This window comes from Oryza glaberrima, chromosome 2 (assembly GCF_000147395.1).
Source record: "Oryza glaberrima chromosome 2, OglaRS2, whole genome shotgun sequence".
Classification (NCBI taxonomy): domain Eukaryota; kingdom Viridiplantae; phylum Streptophyta; class Magnoliopsida; order Poales; family Poaceae; genus Oryza; species Oryza glaberrima.
The window spans coordinates 25,690,776-25,714,453 of record NC_068327.1 but is presented as its reverse complement, the minus strand read 5'-3'; the positions used below and the strand labels follow the sequence as shown (position 1 = coordinate 25,714,453).

General features: G+C 39.4%; 3 protein-coding genes and 1 pseudogene across 3 annotated transcripts; 2 read left to right on the top strand and 2 right to left on the bottom strand.

Moving 5' to 3' along the window:
• Positions 1-1,752: 1,752 nt before the first annotated feature.
• LOC127764486 (putative lipase ROG1) lies at positions 1,753-6,187 on the top strand. The gene is made up of 10 exons (XM_052289370.1): positions 1,753-1,972; positions 2,541-2,608; positions 3,377-3,447; positions 3,534-3,767; positions 4,127-4,290; positions 4,373-4,428; positions 4,520-4,572; positions 4,668-4,782; positions 5,574-5,671; positions 5,828-6,187. The coding sequence occupies exons 1-10, from the start codon at positions 1,845-1,847 to the stop codon at positions 5,897-5,899; spliced, it is 1,059 nt and encodes a 352-aa protein (XP_052145330.1). The 5' UTR covers positions 1,753-1,844; the 3' UTR covers positions 5,900-6,187.
• A 3,118-nt stretch (positions 6,188-9,305) lies between these two features.
• LOC127763265 (deSI-like protein At4g17486) lies at positions 9,306-11,475 on the bottom strand. Its single transcript, XM_052287913.1, has 4 exons — positions 11,173-11,475; positions 10,220-10,507; positions 10,058-10,138; positions 9,306-9,907 (listed from the first exon to the last, which is right to left on the bottom strand). The coding sequence occupies exons 1-4, from the start codon at positions 11,288-11,290 to the stop codon at positions 9,738-9,740; spliced, it is 657 nt and encodes a 218-aa protein (XP_052143873.1). The 5' UTR covers positions 11,291-11,475; the 3' UTR covers positions 9,306-9,737.
• A 2,218-nt stretch (positions 11,476-13,693) lies between these two features.
• Positions 13,694-17,231, top strand: LOC127763264 (3-isopropylmalate dehydratase small subunit 1-like). The gene is made up of 2 exons (XM_052287912.1): positions 13,694-14,527; positions 16,963-17,231. The coding sequence occupies exon 1, from the start codon at positions 13,741-13,743 to the stop codon at positions 14,518-14,520; it is 780 nt and encodes a 259-aa protein (XP_052143872.1). The 5' UTR covers positions 13,694-13,740; the 3' UTR covers positions 14,521-14,527; positions 16,963-17,231.
• LOC127762621 (uncharacterized) lies at positions 15,726-16,365 on the bottom strand (annotated as a pseudogene).
• Positions 17,232-23,678: the final 6,447 nt, after the last annotated feature.

Sequence of the window (23,678 nt, the reverse complement as noted above, 5' to 3'; positions counted from 1 at the left end):
GTTTGAAGAAATAAAATAAATCTATAAACACGGCCCGAATTGAGATATAGAGAGAAGCGACGTTAGTCATCAAATGTTACTTGTCAGTACTCCACAAAGCATGCAATTCTTCCTCGGTTGTCGCTTTATCTAATTTATTTATGATCGACGCGTGCCTTCTACGACCTAGACAATAACGGGTCATTTTGTTGCTGTTAGTGCTTAGTGCTTCTACACGCTACCGATTAAAGACAAATTCGCCCTTTTCTTAGGCGTCGTGAGCACATGCTGTACATTGCCATGGTACACACAGCCTGTTGATGTCACCAATTTCCACCCTCCTTGGATCGTAATATTAGATAAATAGGATACATTTTCTCCTCTGCTTCGTCCATCCTAATTAATAGGATACATTTTCTCCTCTGCTCCTTTTTTTTAATTAAGATACTGATTTCACTCTGGTAAATAATATATTTTATGTGAAAACTTTTTATATAGAAATTGCTTTCAAATATTAGATAAATTTATTTTTAAATTAAAATAATTTAAATCCAATTAATCTTTATCCGCTACTAGTTCAAATGAGACCTAAGTTAGACAAATATCACACCCGGATTGAAAAAACCGATGAAAACCATTTGGTTTTTGTAAAATTACGAGATTTGAGTTGGCTCTAGTTGACAAACCACTCAATAAAACAGTCAAATTAAAGTAAAACCTAGTTTCAGTTTTTTATCTGAACTACTTCTGTTTTCAACTGGTTTTCATGAAAATTGAAAACAACTCCAGAGCAGTTTTCGATCAGCTAATGATTTTGTGAACTCCACATCAAGCCGATACTATTAGTTCATATATCTAAAGAAGTTCAAAGTATTGCTGCCAATATTAAGTAATTTTTCTATTGCAATAAGAAATAAAAAGTTTATCAACATGTGCAAGTAGATTTTGAATAGATAGATCTTCATGAAACGTCAGTATATGTCACCAATAGGGCGATCGGCATGAAACCAACGAGTATTACTCACAACGGTTTATAACTAATAAAACGATCAAAGAGTCTCATTGGTTGTCCTAATAAACTAAAACCAAAGCAAAATTTTAAATTTTCAAACTTAATTTTGAAGTTTATTTTAAGATATTTTCAACGTGGTATCTTTTTCAGCGTTGGTTTTTAAGTCGTTAAAAACACATATATAAAATTTTTACCTACAAATTAATAATTATTCTCTAATAAGCTGTTTTGACTTATTATTACTACTATTATAAAAACTGAAGATGTTTTTACCGGTATTTGAGTACGTCATCCGTGTATGAGTCAAGTTCGTAAGATTAAAATAAACTCCACTCGTTACAACCGCATAAATATTTTTTTTAGTTAAGTAATATATGGACAACCGATGAGGAGCCAAATATATCTCTTAAGATATTAAGGTGAAAAACTAGTACTCCTTACCAAACATGCAAGGTGCAGGTGCAAGCAAAGGTGATTTTACCAACCTTCTGGTTGGACCGATCGTTGGCTGTTCGCGCTTCCCTTGCTGATGAGGCCGAACAGTTTTTCCCCCCGCGAGGTCGCGGACTCGCGACAGCCCGCCGCCCCGCCCCGCCCCGCCGCAGCTCATTGACAAGTGGGTCCCACACGGACATCCTACCCCACCTGTCACCATCTAACGGACGAATCCCCCCTCCCAGCCGTTTCCCCTCGTCGTCTCCACCTACGCGAGCGACTCGCTCGAGCTCTCTCGCCTCCCCGCTATAACACGCGCCTCCCCTTTCCCCCCCCCACCACTCCTCTCCCTTTTCCCTCTCCCCCCTTCCTCGCTTCCCCCTTCGCGGCGCGCGCTTGCGTGGCTGGCTTGGCAGGTATGGGTGACCTGGGAGGAGCCTGGCATGAGGCGGCCGCGGCGGAGGAGGAGGAGGCACAGGCACCGGGCGGCGGCGTCGGGCCCGAGCCCGACCACCTGGTGGTCATGGTCCACGGGATCGTCGGGAGGTAATGGATACTAAGCTCGTGGGGGGCTCGTGTGCTGATCCGCTTTTGGTTTGATGCCGTAATTTTTGGCTGCTTAATTGCTTCGGCCTTCGGCTCGGGGGCGCTCTCTGAATTCAAGTAATTATTTTTTGTATGGTTTATTCTCTGATGGGTTCAGTTGCGCTCTCTGAATTCAGTGTTCTCTGAATTCTCTTCAGCGAGGTATCGCTATAGCAAGCGTGAGCAGCGGGCTCGCGCGTTTTTTTGCTGGACAGTGGACAGAAAATATGGATATTTGGGCACTTAGTTAACAAACTGAATTTGAGATATCCCTTAGATGCTATGGCATTCTTTCATATTGGGCAGGTCGGCGTTTCCAATCAAAGCACGCAAAATTAGATCCATACCAATCGCTTGAGAATCGAGAGTGCTTAACTACCTGGTTGCAGTATAGCACGATGCTTATGCACATTTCAGCCATATATTAGTGCATCACTGAGCCCCGTTGCTAACTGGTTTTTTTTACCCTTGTGTATATCGTTTTGGTTGTCTGTTCCATGCATTGATCTTTCTCTCTTCATCTGTGCAGTGCAGCTGATTGGAAGTTTGGAGCTGAGCAATTTGAAAAGTTGCTGTCAGACAAAGTTATAGTTCATCGTAAGCTTCTCCCTATTCGCGAGTGTGTATATCATTTTTCTGAATGGTGTTTGGTGAGCAATTGTACTGCCACTTTTCTATATATACTTCAGTAAGACCATTATGGCATCTTATCTAATAGCAATACCTGTTACAACTTACAAAGTGTGATACGATGGGAATGTGCCCAATGGACACCTCTCATTGGTGCCATCTTTTTTGTTTTGCAATTTTGGTGATCATAATGAAAAAAGAAAAGAATTTTACCTCATCTTCCATGTTTTTTGGGATCTCCTTGCTCAGAGGCTACTTGTAAGACTGCAAGAGGGAGCATGCCCCTCTACGCGGTTACAACAGACTCTCGGCTGCCTTGCACACCCATAATTCCTCACGGATCACCCAAACAATATCCTCTATTGTCCAATTCAAACAACCATTGAATATCCTAACTTTGCACTCTTTCCAAATCATTCATTGCAACAAGATCACCAAGGTGTGTTGCGCTTGTAGAATATGTCCCTACCTGTGAGCAACAGTTACAAAGTTATGATTCATTAAGGGGATTGTTGCAAATCATTATTTTGCTTTCCATATGTGAAACACAAATTCAAATATAGTAGATAACTTTGTTATCCCAGTCAATGCACAATCATATGTGTCTTTGTATTTGCACTACTGCATTGGAGGCTGGAGTCATACAGCATATGTTCCATAATTAAGATGGATGTTTTCTTGCTTTGAACCATTTCATTATGGTTACCTTACTTCAGTGATATTTTAATTTTGTAGGTAGCAATCGCAACATGTACAAGCTAACTTTAGATGGCGTTGATGTGATGGGTGAGCGGTTGGCACAAGAGGTCAGTGATTTCATTGTGCATATTGCTTATTTGCTGAGTATGTATGTCTTTGTTTCCCAAATTCATGACAAAATTTAGAAAGGCAGATTGTTGAAGAAACCAACAAAAGACCACAGATCAGAAAGATCTCTTTTGTTGCACATTCTGTTGGAGGATTGGTTGCAAGATATGCTATTGGAAGACTCTATAGGCCACCTAAACAAACATCCCAAAGTTCTCAGAATCTGAACAACACTAATAAGGGTACTATACATGGGCTTGAGGCAGTGAACTTCATAACTGTTGCGTCACCGCATCTTGGTTCTAGAGGAAACAAACAGGTACTACTTAAACCTTGTTTTACTGTACTTAATTCAAGAATTGATAAGTTATTTAAAACTTTCGAGGTTGAACAATCACTTGCTTTTAGTGATATGAATATAGTATATTACCTTACTCTGAATTGCTATACTTGCACGAACATTCATGCTCCAGGCTCCAGGACATGTACATTTTCTTCAAGTTAAGCACATGCTAGTCTGTACTCAGTACTGTTGCTAAGGTTTCTTTAATCAATATTGTGATGCCAAGATCAACCATGCAATCAGCAGAGAACTCTTCTTTTGTAGAGATACATATGGCTTTGGTTATATTCAGGTTGAAATATCATTATTAATTTGTTCTGAAATTCAATCCGCAGGTTCCTTTCCTTTTTGGATTTACTGCAATAGAAACTTTTGCCAGCTACATCATTCATTTGATATTCGGAAAAACTGGCAAGCATCTATTTCTTACGGACAATGATGATGGGAAGCCTCCATTGTTGCTACGCATGGTGGATGATTGGGGGGGCGTACAGTTCATGTATGTTTTCCCCCATCATTTGGATCTATATGCTTGGATCATGAATCATTTGACTGTTAAGTTTATTAACTTCTTGTTTTAGGTCTGCTCTGAAAGTATTCAAACGAAGAGTTGCATACTCCAATGTTGGTCATGATCGTATCCTTTTCTTTTACTACTAAAAGACTAAATATACATTTAGTACTAAGTATTGTTTAAAATATCATTCCATAACTTGATGTTGACTAAGATATTGTTGGGTGGAGAACATCATCCATCAGGCGAAATTCTGAGCTACCGAAGGTTTACCCCCATGGCTACTTTTTTGTGACTTTGTTAGTTTGGCCTGTATACTGAACCTTGAATTTTTCCCACATACGCGTTTCTTGCTATTTCAGTGGACTGATTCAGGAAGCAAGATTTACCCACATATTGTATATGAAGAACTATCCAAAGCAGAAACAATGAATCAATATACTGATGTTGCCGATGTGGACAGCTGCATGTTAGAAGGTTTGTATTATTGTTTTGATTGATAATGGATCAACATGATTATATTTAAAATTTGGTAATATTTGTAATCCCATATTATCAATAACAGTATTTCTGATAAATATTCAGTGCTATAGATATAACTATTTTTCCATGGTTTATGTAATTCCATGTTTTATATTTTCCTAATTAGATTGTTGTTTTTACCTAGTGAAAGAAAAGAGTTTTTGGGATGCTACTTATTATGCATGTTTATATGACATATGGTGACCTCTTTCTTTAGTTATAGTTCTTTCTTTGGGAAAATGGAAATAAGCTATTTCTTCTAAGTTTGCTAAGGCTCTTGGGATAACCAGGACATGGCTGCATTGCTGAGTGGGTCTAGCGTGCGATCTCCCATACATGCCCCCCCCCCCCCCCCCCCCCGACTATACAGAATGCACGTTGCTTGTATTCTTGTGACTTAACAATGTCCATAACTCCATATGTATGGTTGCAAATGAGACCATGCTCAACGACAGTACTCTGATTGTATCTGTCTGTTTACTATGTTTTTTTTTCGTGAATGTGCAAAAACTTTTCCCGTCAATATATTAGAACATGCGTGTGGTGTTCCAAAAATCAAATGATGTCGTTGGACTGTCCTCGTTTTCCGATAGGCTTTTAATATTTTCTGCGAATTGGAACAATAATATGCACTACAGAAGTGTTCTGTCCAAGTGATCATATAAGCCATATTATGACCTGGCCTGCTCTTATTTCCTATGCCATGTGTTATGTCCATATGAGCTAACTTCTTCTGAAATTTCCAGAACGGCTTTTAAGAGGTCTGAAGCTTGTGTCGTGGGAAAAGGTGGATGTCAGCTTCCACAACAGCAAAGTAAGATCTGCAGCACATAGTGTGATTCAGGTATCTCTTTGCCCGTCTAAGCCTTGTTCTTTTATATGCTGTGTACAAACAGAGTCGATATTATTTACTCGTAGTTTTCTTTTAACTTAGCAACCAGTTTCTGTTTGTTGACATAGCGCTGAGATTAACGCATGCTTATAAATGAAATTTGGACAGGTCAAAGATCCCGTTATGCATAGCGAAGGTGCCGATGTCATAAACCATATGATCGACCATTTCGTCCTATAGTAAAACAGCTCCGATATCTAGAAGAAAGCTTGAGCGAGGAACGTCAGTTGCTAACTGCTGATTTGCCGAGCCTGGTGAGCAAGTTTATCGCAAAATCCAGGTTTCGGTTGTGTGATAAATGGCACTAAAAAGGAGAAACTGATAGGCAAGTACATATATAAAGGAGAAATAGAAAACTCGCTGCAGATGCCTCGTCATTCATTATGTATTATGATCATGTTCGTTGTTCGTTGTAACTGGAATATAACCGGTATGTCATTGTAAATGTTCATCATTGATTTATTTAAATCTTGAGTGTTGACGCCGCCTGCATTTGTTTCAGAAAATTTGGTCCGGATATGCGAGTATTGTTGGCACTTGTTGGGAATACAACGGCAACGCGTATTCGTAACCGGCTAAATAAGAAAAAAAAGCATATCAAACGTCAGCTAGTAAATTTAATAGTCACTTTGTTTTCGATGATTAAATTAAGACTAATTACTAATATAAGTGGGATTTCATAATTGTAATACCAATTCATTCTTTTTGCCATAATGCAGTGTGAAATTAAGGATTTGTCCCTTCATTTCTTTTTCTATTTTGTTTGCTTGCTCTTTTCCATCTTCAATAACAATGCCACTAGCTCCGACCACTTATGCTTGCACCCTGAGCTAGTGTAAGTAGACCCGCGCCCAAGCTCTGTAGTCACCGTATATAATTTATTTTCACATATAAGATTGTGTTATTTTATTTGCAAATATTGTACATACAAATAATACTTTATATATCTATGTTGCTTAACTCGTTTTTTGAAATCAGGAGAGATTTTTTTTTTTCCAAAAAGTATTTAGGATGTTGTATGGTAATAAGATTTGTATGCATTATTATTTATATATAGATAGTCCTATAACTATCTATAGTTTTTATATAAAGAATATAAATGTGACATTTGTTATGAATTTAATGGTCATAATACACTATATATATTGTTCAACCCACTTACATTATCTACAATTGTATATATTTTGTGTTAGGCAACACTTTTTTTAGAAGTATTTGCAAATGCATAAGTCGTGTAATAAGAGATGTTATTCTATCTTATATTTAGAAGTATGTGCAAATGCATATTATTAGGAGTATATATCACGTAACATATTTCATTTAAAATACTTGTAATCTATACATTGCTAATATAATCAAAGAAAATAAGATCATACTAAAAAATGTCAGGTACACGATTCCAGATTTTTGCTTATGAAAGTAAAATGTCAAATGTTTTACCATCGTTACACTTAAAATGATTTATTTATTCACCATTGTTGCCCAAAAATAATTGTCAGACAATTGATGCACATCATAGAACAAATTAAACATAAATAAAAAAAATCATGTGAGTAGCATATAATATGAATTAAAAAGGTAGATTAATAGACAGACATACGCAATATCAATTCCTAGATTAGTTCCATACAACCATTTGTTGGGTTGTGTATATGTAATATTCAAGCTGCCAAACTGCCCTAAGATTTCTCGATCGAGTTTGGCTGAAGAGAACTGCTCGAGATTGGACAATGGCTCAAATAATTTTCTAGTTAAACCCGACATTGCAATTGTTTAGTTAAACCCGACAGTGTGTTTATAATTTGGGTATAGTTAAACCCGACATTGCGTTTATAATTTGGGATGAACTCGAACTCTCATAGATGGCATAAGCCGCTAGAGTCCAGAACAAGTACAAAAAGGATTTACCACTAGAGTCCAGAACCGGTGAAAGGAGGGTTTGATTACAAGTAACAGAGCAAAGGCGAATTCCTATTCAAATAGATAAGAAACGGCAAGAACCTCAGCCAATCTCTTCTCTATCTATCCCTATCTCTTCTTCTACTATTATAAAAATTACTAGCAAAATGCCTGTTGCAATAATGTCCGTGCGTTGCAATGGGTGAAAATAATCTATCTATTATATGATAAAGATAGCTTAGCAATATACTGTGTTTGCTTTGGTCGCCTAAAAATTTTACATTGATTAATGAAAAAAATAATAGTTGTATTTGTATATACATAATAAAATAATTATATTTAGTATAAATGTCACAAAACTATAATTATTTGGTCAAATCCTATCATGTTTTTAAAATATGTTACAAATATATTGTGACATTATACCTCACTGTAACCGCGGTTACCACGATAACCGTCTTACCGTGGGGTCTTACCGTGGGGTGGCGGTAACCCCATCCAAAACGGTTTGGTAAACCTGAGCACATCTAGCTTTTAAAGATCCATTGTATGCTTTGTGGAAAAAAAACAAAGAAATAACTTCAAGTAGAACTATCGAGAAGAGGAACCTATATAAAGTGACTCGATTCTTATTCTATATTATTTGGATTAAATATCTCATTGTATATTTCGATTCTTATTCTATATTATTTGGATTAAATATCTCATTGTATATTATTTGGATTAAATAGGCCGTGCGGTTACTATACAACTAGACAATTAATGACTACAATATTTACACTAATATTAATATTATTTTCAATTTTCATTCTATATTATTTGGATCAAATATCTCATTCTATATTATTTGGATTAAATAGGCCGTGCGGTTACTATACAACTAGACAATTGATGACTACAATATTTACACTAATATTAATATTATTTTATCCAAATATTGGTTAGTGATATGAGAAACATGGACGTGAATAGTGCAGAACTATCGAGAAGAGGAACCTAGATAAAGTGACTCGATTCTCATTCTATATTATTTGGATGAAATATCTCATTCTATATTATTTGGATTAAATAGGCCATGCGGTTACTATACAACTAGACAATGGATGACTACAATATTTACACTAATATTATTATTATTTTATCTAAATATTGGTTAGTGATATGAGAAACATGGACATGAATAGTACCTTTACTAGTAAGCCTGACAAATGAAAAGAGAAAATTTAAAGGGCTTTCAATATTTTAAAATATAATGGAATTCTCTAATATGATTGGAACTTCGGGATAGATCCGTTGCATATTAAATTAGAAATTTCAAAACCATTAATATATTGTACGAAAGAGTTTTATGGTCATTTAACTAATTTTTGTAATAATCATATAAATATCGTAGATTGTAAAGGAGATGCAAATTACATATAAGGGCTAAGGGCAAGGAATAAACGAGCGCGCCAACTGATGGACCAATTTTATTGTAATTTCTAATCATAATCTCTAATCTATTGTAATTCATTGATAATATTTTTTTTGCAAGGAACTCACTGGTATTATTATGTAGACAACCTATTTATAATTTCATGTGTAGCTTATTGAAATCAATCGAGGTTTGGCAGCCTCTTGTCCTCATCTGCACTACAACAAAACCAATCACGATTACACAAATCATTGACCATGCAATGATGCAAAATGATAGTAAGTTATAGTGTGTATTCTCATTTCCGAGCTCATACAAGCAATTTTTACACAAGGCTAATAGAAAAATAGAAGTATATAGCCCATAGTACGATGTCTATTCCAGCTCTGCCATGACATATGGACTAATGTCATACCATTGCTACCAAAGTAGCATGGATGATATTCCATCAAAAAGTAGCAAGGACGATACAACAATCTCACTGTACGATAGTGAAACAACAAATAGCTGGAAAGATGGGCAATTCCTATTTGTATACAGTGTACCTACTTGGACAGGAAACTCTGAAAAAAGAAATCAGTATCACGAACGGGAACCTCTGCTCAATGGTGTTGTCCTATGAAGTCACCTCGAGAAACAATTCAGCACCCCGACTGCAGCACTTGCGATGATAATATGGCATGTTTTGTGAAAATATGAAACAATTCAAAGAACATCTTTGGCTAACTTTAATGGTACATCTACGGAATGTAGGTCATTCGACGGTGCTGGCAGCAAGTGTTTGTCCTCCTCATTGTTGTCACTAACTGCTGGCAGCAAGTGTTTGTCCTCCTCATTGTTGTCACTAACTGTGGATATTGAATCCAAATCATCATCTGGATCATGAAAAGAAACCAATCAATCGACTGCAACTGGTGGTTAATAAATTTCTAACAAAAACCAATTGTACATCACATATAATAATAATAGAGGATTTCTTTTTTCTGGAAGGAAACAATAGAGGGAAAAATTAGGAAGATACTGACCAGCTACTGGACGAAGAGTTGGGACACGCCCAACAGGAGAAACCTGGACACTTTCTGGTAGAAGACAATCAAAAAATGAACCTACAGATTCAATAAAAAAAAAATCAATTGCTTACGATGTTCACCAATTCAGGAAGTAAAACACATGCTAGCAATACCAACCTACTCTTGCTAGCCGATTCACCCAGCTAGGTATGGGTTTTCCAGTCAAGTTCTTACACACATCATCCGTGAAGTGATTGCAATTCTTTGAAACCAAATGATATGAGTTGCCATGGTATTTCCCTGAAAGCTTTTCGATGAACGAGCGATACTCTCCATGGGACATGTCAGTTGTGCCTAGCCACACCGTCTTTCTATATATAAAGCCAGGGCAGCTTTTCGATTCCACCTCAAAAACACCACTTGATGGGAAATCATGGGCTCCAAATCCATATTCCATGCCATGAACTGCTCATTTGAGACAAGAAAAATAAATAACAACTTGAGTTCATAATTCTGTGAACTACCTAGATCACGACATGACAGTCAGATAGTAAAAAGGGAAATATAATCGATAAGAAAAAAATTTTAAACGCGCCGGTGCTTGCTTTAGCCGGATAGTAGAAATCATATATCCAAATAGGGCTATGATTCATTTTGAGGTTCCTATGCATTGCAAACTGCTTGGCAGGCCACGGTTTAGTGTTTTTTTTTCCCTTCGTGAGATTCTGACATAAGTGATCATTTTCCTTTGAAAAATAGCATTAAAAACTAACTACATGCATAATTATCCTTCCAATTTTGCTACCATTTGCTACCAAGACACTAAACCGTGGCCTACCATTGTCTCTGTTTTCCCCTTTCCCCATTATTACTGTACGTCCATCAGCAAGAGCAAAACTGAGTTGCCCTACAATTAATTGCAATAGGTACTGAAACATCTAATTTGATCCTACAGCAGAATAATAAAATGATTTTTTTATTTTAACAAAGCATCATCATGATCGATAATTTGTTCGAGAAATAGAACATCAATCTTTTTTTGCAACAGAGTGGCGACCAATATAACACGATGAAGATTTGGCCCAATCAAGAGATAAAAGGGGAACGGAGAAGAATGCATGTAATCGAACCTTCGATTCCCGAGTGGAAGACGCCGAAGCCGAGCCAGTAGAGGTAATCGTTGGCGGGCGTCAGGTCGTAGACGTTGAGCAGCACCGGTGTCGCCGTGCCTTTGTTCCCGGTGTCCATCTCCACCCCGCCGCCGGCGAAGCCCGCCCACCATCAACGGGCAAGGCTAGGGCGTGGATCCATGCGGCGGACGAGGGCGGCCACTTTTTCCCCAATTCACTTTTTTTTAGGAGACTACGCATCATGCGCCTGATAAAACGCAAAACATCTTGTGCCCTTCCTCCCCTTTTGTTCGCAGCTCGTGTCCTTGGCTTGATACTATACCCGTTGTCTCTCTGACCTCTCTCTATAATAATTTCCATAACAAAATTTTAAATTTTTTTCTTCTAATTTACTATTATCTAATCTATAGTTTTATTATACAATTGTATTCGTTACATTAAATCTTTTTACAACAGTATATTACATGATTATATTTTAGAAAATGCCTGATTGAGCCAACAAAAATCGGGCTCATGCACGAAGCTATAGCTAGAAGCTAGCTAGTTTATAGCTTCCCTCATCCTTTGTTTAAATATTTGTTTCCTAAACTAATTGTCCGATTTACGATCCGATCACACCGTTGTATTCATTGTAATTAAATCTTTACAACAATATATCTTATGGTTATATTCATATGTTTCAAACTATTAGAACTCAATGGTTCATGCGTGATATGGACATGGTTCAATGTACGCATTTACCATGTTTCATAAAATTCACACAATTAACTACACATACTCTCTCTCTCTCCTCTAGATTGCATGCATTTAGTGACCTTCAAAATGATTTTTCTCCTAAATTATTTATCTAATCTATGATCCGATCATACCGTTGTATTCATTGCAATTAAATCTTTACAACAAGGTATCATATGATTATACTATGATGAAAAAACCCATATGTTTCAGTTTGTTAACACTCAATGTTTCATACGAGGTAACAATATGTTTCAATGTGTCTCTTCACTGTGTGTTTAAAAAAAATAATGTTTCAGTGACTGATTTTTTATTTCACCATGTATATCTCAATGTTTCACCGGTAGTCAACTGAAACATTTAACCGTCTGATTTCTTCACCGTGTATATTTGCAAAAGCTTGATGTTATTGAAACATTTTCTATATCATGTGTAAAATATTAAGTTGTATAACTGTTTAAACATTATAAAATACTTAGTGAAACACTAAAAGAAAACCAACTGCAACGCTTATAAATTAAACAGGTGAAGCATCGTAAAATACTAGTAGTTGAAACTTTATAAAACGTGGTGCAATATTTAAAAATCACTAAGAAGATAAATATTGTTTTCAATGGAATATAACCATGTGTGGTCTTGTTGTAAAGATTTAATCATAACGAATTTAACGGTGTACTCGGATCATAAATGAGATAAATATTTTACAAGAAAAAAAATTTTAAAGTTTAAAATATTTTGTTCTTGGGCTGCGTGCCTGAGCGTAAATCTACCTCATCCGCATGGAGAGAGCCTCTTCAATCCAACGGACGCATGCAAATTTGCCCAGATAAGATGGTGTAGCTAGTGCCCGATATTTTCCTCCCGATCGGGTGCCCAACGCGGAGTTCTCTCATATTTTATCAAAAACTTGAGCTTGCTAAGTGTTTACATGGCATAATCTTTACAAAAACTTTCTTTACCAACATGTCTTAAAAAAAGAACTTTTAAATCAACTTTCTAATATTTAAATCTCTTATTTATGTGAAATGTTATAGACTTTATTTATAATCATTATCCATCAAAACTTTAGAGAACACAACCTTAAACTCGATTATCCATTATTCATCAAAGTTTAAAATCGAAAAAAAAAGTGAGTCTTCAAATGCAGCTAAAAAACTGCAGCAATATCACTCCCTCCAAGTCAGCACATGCATGCACAATCGGAGCACAACTTTTTATCTGTACTATTATAAAATTGAAGATGTTTTTCTGGTATTTTGTTACGTAATTCGTATATGAGTCTGATTTTTAAAGTTCGTTCGCTTTTGAAAATATATATGCGTATTTGAGTCGATTTTTAAGTTCGTTTGCTTTTAGAAATGCAAAGGAGTCGTATAGAAATCCCTTAAAAAAAACTCGCATGCTAACTTGAGACGATCAGATTCCTAACTGCAGCTCATTATTTTCTAAGAAAATATATATCCAAACAAATTCCCACAGTGAAATTTACTTTAAATAAACCGTATAACAGTAATAAAATTAAAATAGCATTCATCTGTTGTAACGCATGGACATTTCTTCTAGTCGGGAAAAAAATAAAATCGGAGCAGAATTCAAATCGTGAAGTCTGAGCAGCACAACAATCGTGTGCTGTGCTGACGACAGCCATGGGCCACACTCTCCCATTCTGGCCCAACTATCCAGCTCCGGCCTAATAATAATGGGGCTTCACGCAGCCCACGATCTCGTTACGGCCCAAGGCCGGTGAGGAGAAGGGGCATAATGGTCTTATGCTTCACGGTCCCCGGCCCTAAGCCTCTCACGGTTCGGGTTCTCCCTCACACACTGAACACCATGGCGGCGGCGGCGGCGGCGGCGGCTCCGGCTCTATCCTTGGCCGAGGCGGCGCCGGTGACAGCAGTTCTGGCACCGTGTCCCACGCCCTCGAGGACGTTCCGCCGCCGCAGCTGGGTCGCGGCTATCTGCCGGCCCGCCCTGAAATGCCACCACAGTCGTCCCCTGACCGCCGTGGCCGCCGCGGCTGCGGCTGCCGCTGCGGCGGGGGACTCGACGTCGGCCGGCGTATTCCACGGCGAGTGCTTCGTCGTGGGGGATAACATCGACACCGACCAGATCATCCCGGCCGAGCACCTGACCCTGGTCCCGTCCAAGCCCGACGAGTACCGCAAGCTCGGCTCGTTCGCCTTCGTCGGCCTCCCCACCGCGGCCTACCCGACGCCGTTCGTCGCCCCCGGCGAGGAGACCACCCGCTACGCCGTCATCATCGGCGGCGCCAACTTCGGCTGCGGCTCCTCCCGCGAGCACGCGCCCGTCGCCCTGGGCGCCGCCGGCGCCCGCGCCGTCGTGGCCGAGGGCTACGCGCGCATCTTCTTCCGCAACTCCGTGGCCACCGGTGAGGTCTACCCGTTGGAGCTAGCGGACACTGGAGCCTGGAAGGAGTGCAAGACCGGGGATGTGGTCACGGTGGAACTTGATAATTGCGTCATGATCAACCACACATCCGGCAAGCAGTACAAGCTGAAGCCTATCGGCGATGCCGGGCCGGTTATTGAGGCAGGCGGGATCTTTGCCTATGCCCGGAAGACCGGAATGATCGCATCCAAGTCTGCGTGAGGGAAAGGTAGGACATTTCAATCGTCATATTAATTTTGTTCTAATTCCTATTAAGCAACAAAATTTCATCTTTTATTACTGATTTCTATTATGTAAGTTCTGCTACTATAACCCCAGGATTGATCGATAACAGGAGTAACAGTTGGGGAGCAACAGATTTATGCATGTTGTTCTCCAACTGCATCTGGTAGTTTCCAGCTCTAGCGCAATAGCACCTATTGCAATATACTATATCTAGGTAACCTGGTTTAGGGTACAACAGTTGTGTGATTTTAAATACTATTGTTCTCTGAGAAATTTTGTTCCATGATACTAATCTAGTGTATAATATGTAGCGTATTAAGCACTGGGTAATCACCACACATTGGAAGTACTGCAGTGTTGGAATGAAAAATATGTACATTTATGTATAGCACACTTTGCTGTTGTACTGTATGTTGCTCTTGGAATAGTTTGCTGATGTCCATCTTTAAGCAATTGATTTGATTTGATACTACATTTCTGGCTGCTCTGAGTGTTCTACTATGCTGGTGATTGTCTGATGAGCTAGTTTTTCTACTCATTTTGAAATAATGCTTGGCTGAAATTTCATACATTGAAAAGTGAAACTTGAAACCCTAGTCATGCAGTGTTTAAATTGATGCATTGTTGATAGTCCATTTCTGAGAGCTGTGGCTTCCCAGAGGCTAAGAGCAAACAGATAGGGCTTAAATTTTACTAGTACATGATGCAGAGCATTTCAGATCAAGTTTCTCTGTGTGTCTTTGCTTTATCATTAAACACAACCCAATTACCAAACAGTTCCATCCCTTACAGTAGTTTGAAAGTGAATAAGTGATGTCTGCCCTTCATCCAAACTGTATCAAGATAATCCTTCTATGGCTCAAACTACATGGGTTCTCTTCCCCTATTGAACCTGGGGTTAATTGGATCCATGCCATTGCAAATTTGCCTATTCAGAAAAAAACCATTACAATTCGTCTATTTATAGCCGTGCCATTGAAATTTTACAAAATTAGAACCGTGACACTGCCGTCATGTTTTCCATCCATCTCCTTTCTTTTCCGTCTTCTTCCTTCTTTCTCCCGTCTTCTTCTCTATGAGCAGGAGCAGATTTTTTCGCAAACAGGAGGAGATGCTTTCTGTGAAAACAAATTACATTCGCAAGCTGAATTACAGAGGAACGGACTTGTTTGTTCTGCTGATCAGGCAGCCTTGGGCAGCCGGATAGTTGTGGCCGCCGCGACGACGTCAGTGACGGCCTGGCCGCCGGCGGGGACAGGGATGGGCACGACGCCATGCGTGAGCATGGACTGCTAGATCTCTACGAGCACCTTCTCGCCGTACTCCTTGAGCTGCCGCGGCCGCACGAAGGAATACTGGCCCGCGGTGCAGTAGGGCGTGCCGGCGACGACGCCAGCCACAGCATGGCCGAGACGTAGGCGTCGTGGAGGAGCACGAGCCACTGCAGCGACGACAGCACGGGGAGCACCCTCCTCCCTAGGGCTGCGCTGCACGTGCCACCCATGGCTCCGCGTGTGGCGAGGGCCCTCCTGCTGCTACTGCGTCGGCGCGACGCTGTGACGCACTCCTCCGAGCTCCGCAATGGGGAGCGTCGCTGGCGGCGGCGGCGTCGAGGCGGTAGTAGCCGGCGATCTGGGTTCCTTGGTTTGCTCTCTTCGCCGGCGATCTAGAGAGGAGAGAGAAGACTGGAGAAAGAAGATGAAAAATCAAGGAGATGGATGGAAAACATGACGGTAGTGGCACGATTCTAATTTTGTAAAATTTCAGTGGCACGGCTACGAATAGACGAATTGTAATGGCATTTTTCTGACTAGACAAATATGCAATGGCATGCCATGGATCCAATTAACCCTTGAATCTGTGCCTTACCTGAATCTCGAGTTGGCAAGGTTGGCATCTCCCTTCACCTTTTTTTTTTTCAATGGGATTCTAAGGTTATATAAGCATTTTGCATGTGTTTTATTGTATTGTTTATCCAATTTCTCGTTCCATTCTACTCATAAGATAGATTCTTGCAGTATTTCATCATAACTAATGTCTTGATGTGCAAAGCTGGATCTACATGAATTCAGCAATGACTTTGAAACAATTTTCTCAACATAGCTTAAAAAACATACATCAAAATTTCAAGACTTTGATTCTGTAGATGCAATTTCCTGTAATCTGCTGTTGTTGGACAATCATCCTTTTTATTTTCTGTGGACATTATCAAGGACTAGACTGTTCGGATGACCTTGTCTGAATTCCATACAGCTGAAATTTGGTGTAACTTAGTTTAATTTCATTAAACATCACATCAATTTCATTCGGCAGTCGGCACTGGATGCAGAGTTCCACCTTGCTTTGATGCAATGTCAAGATTCTTTTTCTTTCACAATTTTACTGCCATACGCTGATGACGTGTCATTGAACTTACAGGCGAGTTTGGTCTGCTGTCAAGATAGTCGAGGCCTCTGCAGATAGCAAGTAAGACTGGGTTGTGGATTTGAACCTATTGCACCTCTATGCGATTGTCCATCAGTTGTACTTCTGTTTTTACCTAGGTTGTGTGTCATCAGTGGTGTTTTTGGAATAAGTTAAAAGTTACAGAGTACTGAACTATGATGTATTAGTCCATGTGATCTTATGTAACACCTTATGTAATACACTCGTTTATACCTGCCGATTTGCCTATCTTGTTTCGATAATATTGTTTCTTATACCAAAGAAATTATCATTATATAATGGCAATTCATATTCCTGTTTCAAAATAGGAGACTTTGATTTAGGCTCAACCATTCTATGGTGAATAGGATGCCCAGCTGCTCGTTATGGATAAAACCAAGTTTGGTGCTTTGAAAGAAAAAGAGTTAAGTGAATTTCACATGTCATGGAGGGCCATTTTATCTGACTTTCTAGATAGAACATCTCCTCCACTGTAATGCATAGTAGGCATTTGGACAGGGTCTACAAAATGTGAGGCTACATTTGACTCCAAATTACGGACTGACTCCAAAATGTGAGTATGGCAGATGGCAACACTGCACAACATGCATTTGGAATTACACGCAGCATATCCGTTTAGAATTATTTGTACGGCCGTTTGATTTGTGATAAAGTTCAGTACTGCTACAGCTACAGCAAAGTGCTGCTATTTTCATTGCATTTGTTCTCTATTTCTCTCACATCTCCAATGCCCTGGACAGAGGCCCAGTTCTTTTCCCCTTACAGATTATAGATAATCACATATACACTTTTCAAACTCCTAAACGGTTTGATTTTACAAAATTTTGCATGTACAAGTTGCTTAGAATACTTTCTAAAAACATTTTTTGCACTTCATAGTAATTAATTTATTTACATGTACCCTCAAATATTACACCAAAATCAGATAATCTATTTCACACCACATGGTAGCGGCAATGTATTTGCTTTTGGCTGGAACTGACCAAATTGAAGGCCTGAAGCCACTGTCGGAGCTAATGTACACCTCTCTAGCTCTCCCATACGTGATACCAGTTACGACCTTGTTCATCTGGAAACGGTACACCACTTGGACGGTCTCTCGCCCTCATACGTGATAGCTACGACCTTTCACCTGCAAAACGGGATACAATCTGGACGGCCTCTCGTTGCAATGTGGATATAACTTCGGATTTCCCGGCCCAAAGCTGTCACGTAGTGGCCCTCTACCCCAAAATCTCACCATGCTGACACCACCCCCAGCCGCGAACGGTGAACGCCCGGGGCAACCGTGTGCACATACCAACAACCACCCGGTCAGCCCGCCGCCACCGTACATGACACCAGAGTTTACGACTCCGAGTATCGGATCAAAACCGCTCAAGAGCGGTATTTCACGAAAACTATTGATAAACCGATAAAAACTAATAAAATCCAAACAAATATTACCAAAACTTAATAGTTCAGTTCGATTTTTCTTATAAAAAAAGAACTTAATCGAAAAATCGGTATATTTGTGTTTTCGACCCCGTTCGAATCTGCTTATTGGATTAAGATTAAGTGCGCACGTAAAACGAGATAAGTTATTAGCATATGATTAGTGAAGTTTTAATTATTAAAAAAATTGAAAATGGATTTATTTGTTTTTTTATAGCAACTTCTATATAGAAAGTTTTGGTGGAATAGCTACTTTAGTCACTAAAGTTTCTCTGTAGGATCAGTTTAGTCCCTAACATTTTAAATGGTCGAAAGAAATCCTTAACTTTTGTCATAAGGCCTAGAATAGTTCTTGGGTCCATCAAAATCATCATATGGATATGCCATGTCATCATTCATGCAAAATCTATGATGAATTGTCCAATTTACCCTTACATATATCGTAGAAAAATAAATATAAGGGTGAATTAGACATAACCATAGAAAAAAATACTTCTTTTTTTCACCCTTTTGAGGTATATTTTTGCTCTTACATATACCATATATTTTTTAACCTTTTCTTTTGTTTTTTATTTTCCTATGCGTAAGGGTAAATTGGACAAATCATATAGATTTTGCGTACGAAGGTGACATGGCATGTCCATGTGGCGATTTTGGTGGGACCAAGGACTATATTAGCCCACATAACAAATTTAAAGGACTTGTTTGGATAATATGAAAGATTAAGTACTAAAATGACCCAGGAGCGAAACTTTAGGGGCTATATTAGCTATTCTCCGAGTGAAAAGCGTGTGCTAACGGAAACTGAGGAAAAATCTTGATGTTGTTGGAGTATAGAACGGAAATCGAGGAAAAATTTTTGATGTTGTTGGAAAAATCCGGGTTTTCAGTTTCCACGGGGATTGTACAGATCACGGCAGCCTCCAGCCAAAATCCGCCGCGCGCGCGCGGGCGCGGCGTACGTGTGCGCGGTAGCAACAGAGGTTGTGACTTGTGCGGCTGCCCGCGCCTTGCCGGCGCGCGCGGCGGCGGCGGCGGCGACGCGAGGCGTTTACACCCAGCGAGGAGCATCAGAAAATGTTTCGCAAGCTCTCATCTCTCCCTATTATTATTGGTCTCGCAAACACTTTTTTTGGTGTCAGATCACCGGCCTGTTTCACGGGATCACAGAGAGACAGAAGCAATGCCGATCGACGGATCGAGCCGAGCGAGCGTGCGTGTGTACGGGGTTAACCTCAAACCGGCAAAGCTGATGGCATTAATGGGCTCGCAAATTGGAGCTACTAGTACTGCTGCTGCGCCACGGAAAACGATCGACGGCGGGGCAGTTACTGTAGACACTGACAACAAGGTCTCGCATGCCGTCGATCCGCATCATGGATTCGATTTACGAGCGCGACTACTGCGGAACACGACGTAGCGTCTCGATTACTGCTCACTCCAGAACGTCAACGTTGCGTGAAGACTTCATTACTGTAGCTGCCGCCAAGTAGCTACTCCCTTCATTTCACATTATAATCATTTCATATTATAAGTCGTTTTGACTTTAGTAAAAATTAAACTGCTCCATATTTAATTAAGTTTATAGAAAAAACAGTAACATTTTTAACCCAACAAGTATATTATAAAAATATATTCAATTATAGATTTAATAAAACTAATTTAGTATTATAAATATTAATATATTATCTATAAACTTGATTAAACTTAAAATAGTTTAACTTTGATCAAAACTAAAATGATTATAAAATCTGAAATAGCGGGAGTAGCTGACTTAAAACTGGTGGCTTGGGGAACACCTGTTTCGCTCTGATTGTCAATGTTGTTGTTGGGATCGGATGCCGACCGATGCCGTCTGTCGATCTCACTCTGCTGCTACACGTTTGGTTTGCAGTGTGCCATGTGGCTATCTTCGGAGGCTGGGGTTTTGTGGCCGGACAACAGTTCAGATACACGTACGCACGCGTACAAAACTCGTGATCCGAGATTATTTGTCACGCACGCCGTATTCAGTATTGTTTGCCAGAAAATATTAGTAGTACTTGCATATAGATTTCTGTTTGTAGTTTGGAACAACCATTTTGTTATTTCCTCTTTTCATCTCAAGGACAACGCAATTTGCATGCCAAAGTTTCAGGCAACGTATTTTACATGCGTAACAGCGTCTGTACATTGTGCAGGCACGCGTAGTCGATGTGCAGCATGCAAGGTTGAAGCTAGCAGTACCAATCATTCAGCAGACAGTTCTTGGTTGTTTTTTTTAATTAGTTTTTCTCCCATGGCGAGAGCGACATGAATAAAGAGAAACTTAAGTCAAACTCTTACTCTCGATAGTCTGCTGGGCACTGTACATGTACGGCAGAGGTCGTCTCTCTAGGGTCAATTGGTTTGATTTGACAACGTCTGACGACAGTTCATGATCGCATGTCAACCATTGAATTATTTGTAAGAATGCAGTTAATTGCAGGAGACAGTGGATCAGACCAAGACACATATGCACATCAAAGTAAGGTTCTCTTGGTTAACATTTTTCTTGGCCCTCTATCTGCTTGCAGTCCCTTTCTTGCAAGAGCTCGTCGTCGTCATCATCTCCTGGTTCCAGCCTCAATCTGCCAACGGTGAGCAGATTCTCTAACAAGATTTCTGACTTTTTTGCTTGCACAGATAAAGAAATAAAAATAGAGCGATATCGAGAGATTGGAATGCAGGCGTATTTATTGCAGATTAGCTAGCCCTTCGATCGTTATCGCTTTGACCTTGATGATGTAACCATGTACTGTAAAGCCTCTCGCTTTCCTCTCACCTTTCTGTTTCTGATTCTCTGAATTGCCTCTCGTGATTATGAAACGAAGAAAGTTGATGCCAAAATGAAGTGAATTCTATGGGTTTGTGCCTCATTCGAGTGTTCAATCTGTCAACTAAAACTAGCCAGCAAAATTACAGTGGACGCTGACTTTTAATTGCTCCGACAAAAGACATAATGAGAGCGTTGAGACAGAGAAGATTAATATATTTAATCTCAAGAAATTTATTCAATATGCAGAAAAATAAGATTATTTCCTGTAAAGATTCGTTCTAGAGCCTACTGGAACATTGTTTCGTAGTACTACTAAATTAACCTACTCCTGATAATACTAGTAGCAAACTTAGTTTCAGGATCTCAATTTGAATCCCGTGTACTTCTGAACCATGGTTAAATTGACTCTAGGCTGTGCTGAAACAGCATTCAGGTTTACTTTGAACCGGCTCATGTCCGATTGGCTCTGACCATATATACCCATTCGAAATTCTTCCTCAGCTACTCTCTCAAGTCCAATTCTTCATCAACTTGTCAAAAGGCTGTATGAAATAGCACCTTGCTACTAGCACCACCTTGCCATTAGTATTGTTTGTGTACGATATGAAACGTCAAAACTCCCCTGTGCCGCTTTAACTAACTGCCTACGAACGCATCAACAGCGACAAGGCCAGCACGGTCCCCTGCTAGCTACAGCTTCAATTCGATCGCACACCGCAAAGGCCGTAAACAGCTTGACCGGCCGGTCTCTGATCACCTCATGATTATAGCGGTCAAAATTTCTGGTTTTTCTTCGCCCGGTTGACGCCGCTAGCTCTTGATCGATCGATCCTGGGTCGGTAAGTTTTTGCGGCTTGTTACGTCGGTTTTTGCTGCTACCAACGCCGCCGCCGTCGTACGCTTTTTTAGTCTGATGGTGAACGGGGGAGTAGGGCGTATCGAACTTTGGACGTGTTGGTTACGGGCTAGTGTTGTAGAGCGATTACTTTTGGTCAGAAAAATTGCGAGTGCATTCTTCGGCCATTTTAGCCTTTACCCTGTCTCGGATGGAGTACCTATGTCCTATGGCAGCCTGTTCGGCTGTGCTCCATGAAGATTCAGAGCCAATTTGACATGTGATTTGGGTCAGCATGTTTCAAACATGGTTTCTGATTGTCTCTTTCACACACAGATACTCTCTCCGTCAAAAAAAAAAAGACAAACCTTAGATTTCCATGTCCAACGTTTGACTGTCCTTCTTATATGAAATTTTCTTATAATTAGTATTTTTATTGTTGTTAGATGATAAAACATGATTAATACTTTATGTGTGACTTGTCTTTTTAATTTCTTTCATAATTTTTTCAAATAAAACAGACGGTCAAACGTTGGATACGGAAACTCAGGGTTTGTCTATTTTTAGACGGAGGGAGTACGCGCCTAGCTAGCTAGAAGCCTAGAACCATTTCCATTTTGATTTCTGTAACGGAAAGCAAGGGAAAACGACCACAATATGGGGGTATTTTCCCTTTGTTCGTGTAGTAGGGTATAATTCTCAACGCATCAACGGCCCGGTCGATCGATTGATCAATGCTTCATTTCTTGACCAGCATGCTGACATATACTGCACCTCGTGCATCGGGATCGATGCACGTGAATGCTACACGAACAAAGTTCCCCTATAGATGAGCACTTTGATCTCTTCAACGTGGAGCCGTTGACTGTTGAAACTGAACTTACTTTATGTTCGTTGGAGTGATGCAGGCTAAGCCACCTCATTCACTGACGACACGTTGTCCTGCAGTACCAAATTTCTTGCTGGACCAAGTACATGGAGACGATCTGTAGTTATCCTTTCTGTCAGTTGAGTTTGGATGCGGTAGTGTGATATATGAAATCACGGGAGTGAGGTTAATTTCACTGCATCTCTTTGTACAACACACAGATATTGGCTCCATTCTCAAATAGATAATGTTGCATAATATGCATAATTAAACCTCAAAATATCTAATCTCTAATATGCATGTACAGATTGAAAGAAGGATTTGATACATGGAGATATATAGTACTCCCAGCGTCCCAAAATATAAACATTTTTGGCATAGTATCAACTTAAATATTTTTAACTTTAACTATTAATAACGAAAAAAATAAAAAAAGATTAATCATGTTAAATTGATGTTACTAGATTTACCATTAAACAAATTATCATAATATGCAAATCTTTTTGTTTAAAACATCTTATTTTTATAGATATTATTGGTCAAAGTAACATCTCGAAGATCGTGTCGAAGTTTAAAAATACTTATATTTTGGGATGGAGGGAGTATATATTAGTGTTCTTGATAACATCTTTCGTATTGTTTTCTTTTTGACATATTTGTTTTATCTAAAAAATAAATTTAGAAGACAGAAAAAACAATGATTAAAAATATGTTTATTGGATCAGTGTTCTAAATTACAACTTAAAAAAAGAGGG

Coding starts and splice junctions, on each gene's coding strand:
- LOC127764486 (XM_052289370.1), top strand. CDS start 1,845: ATGGGTGACCTGGGAGGAGCCTGGCATGAGGCGGCCGCGGCGGAGGAG. Junction 3,448..3,533: donor GTGAGCGGTTGGCACAAGAG/GTCAGTGATTTC, acceptor TTAGAAAGGCAG/ATTGTTGAAGAAACCAACAA. Junction 4,429..4,519: donor CTCCAATGTTGGTCATGATC/GTATCCTTTTCT, acceptor ATGTTGACTAAG/ATATTGTTGGGTGGAGAACA.
- LOC127763265 (XM_052287913.1), bottom strand. CDS start 11,290: ATGGACACCGGGAACAAAGGCACGGCGACACCGGTGCTGCTCAACGTC. Junction 10,508..11,172: donor CTTCCACTCGGGAATCGAAG/GTTCGATTACAT, acceptor TCAAATGAGCAG/TTCATGGCATGGAATATGGA. Junction 10,139..10,219: donor GAATCGGCTAGCAAGAGTAG/GTTGGTATTGCT, acceptor TTGAATCTGTAG/GTTCATTTTTTGATTGTCTT.
- LOC127763264 (XM_052287912.1), top strand. CDS start 13,741: ATGGCGGCGGCGGCGGCGGCGGCGGCTCCGGCTCTATCCTTGGCCGAG.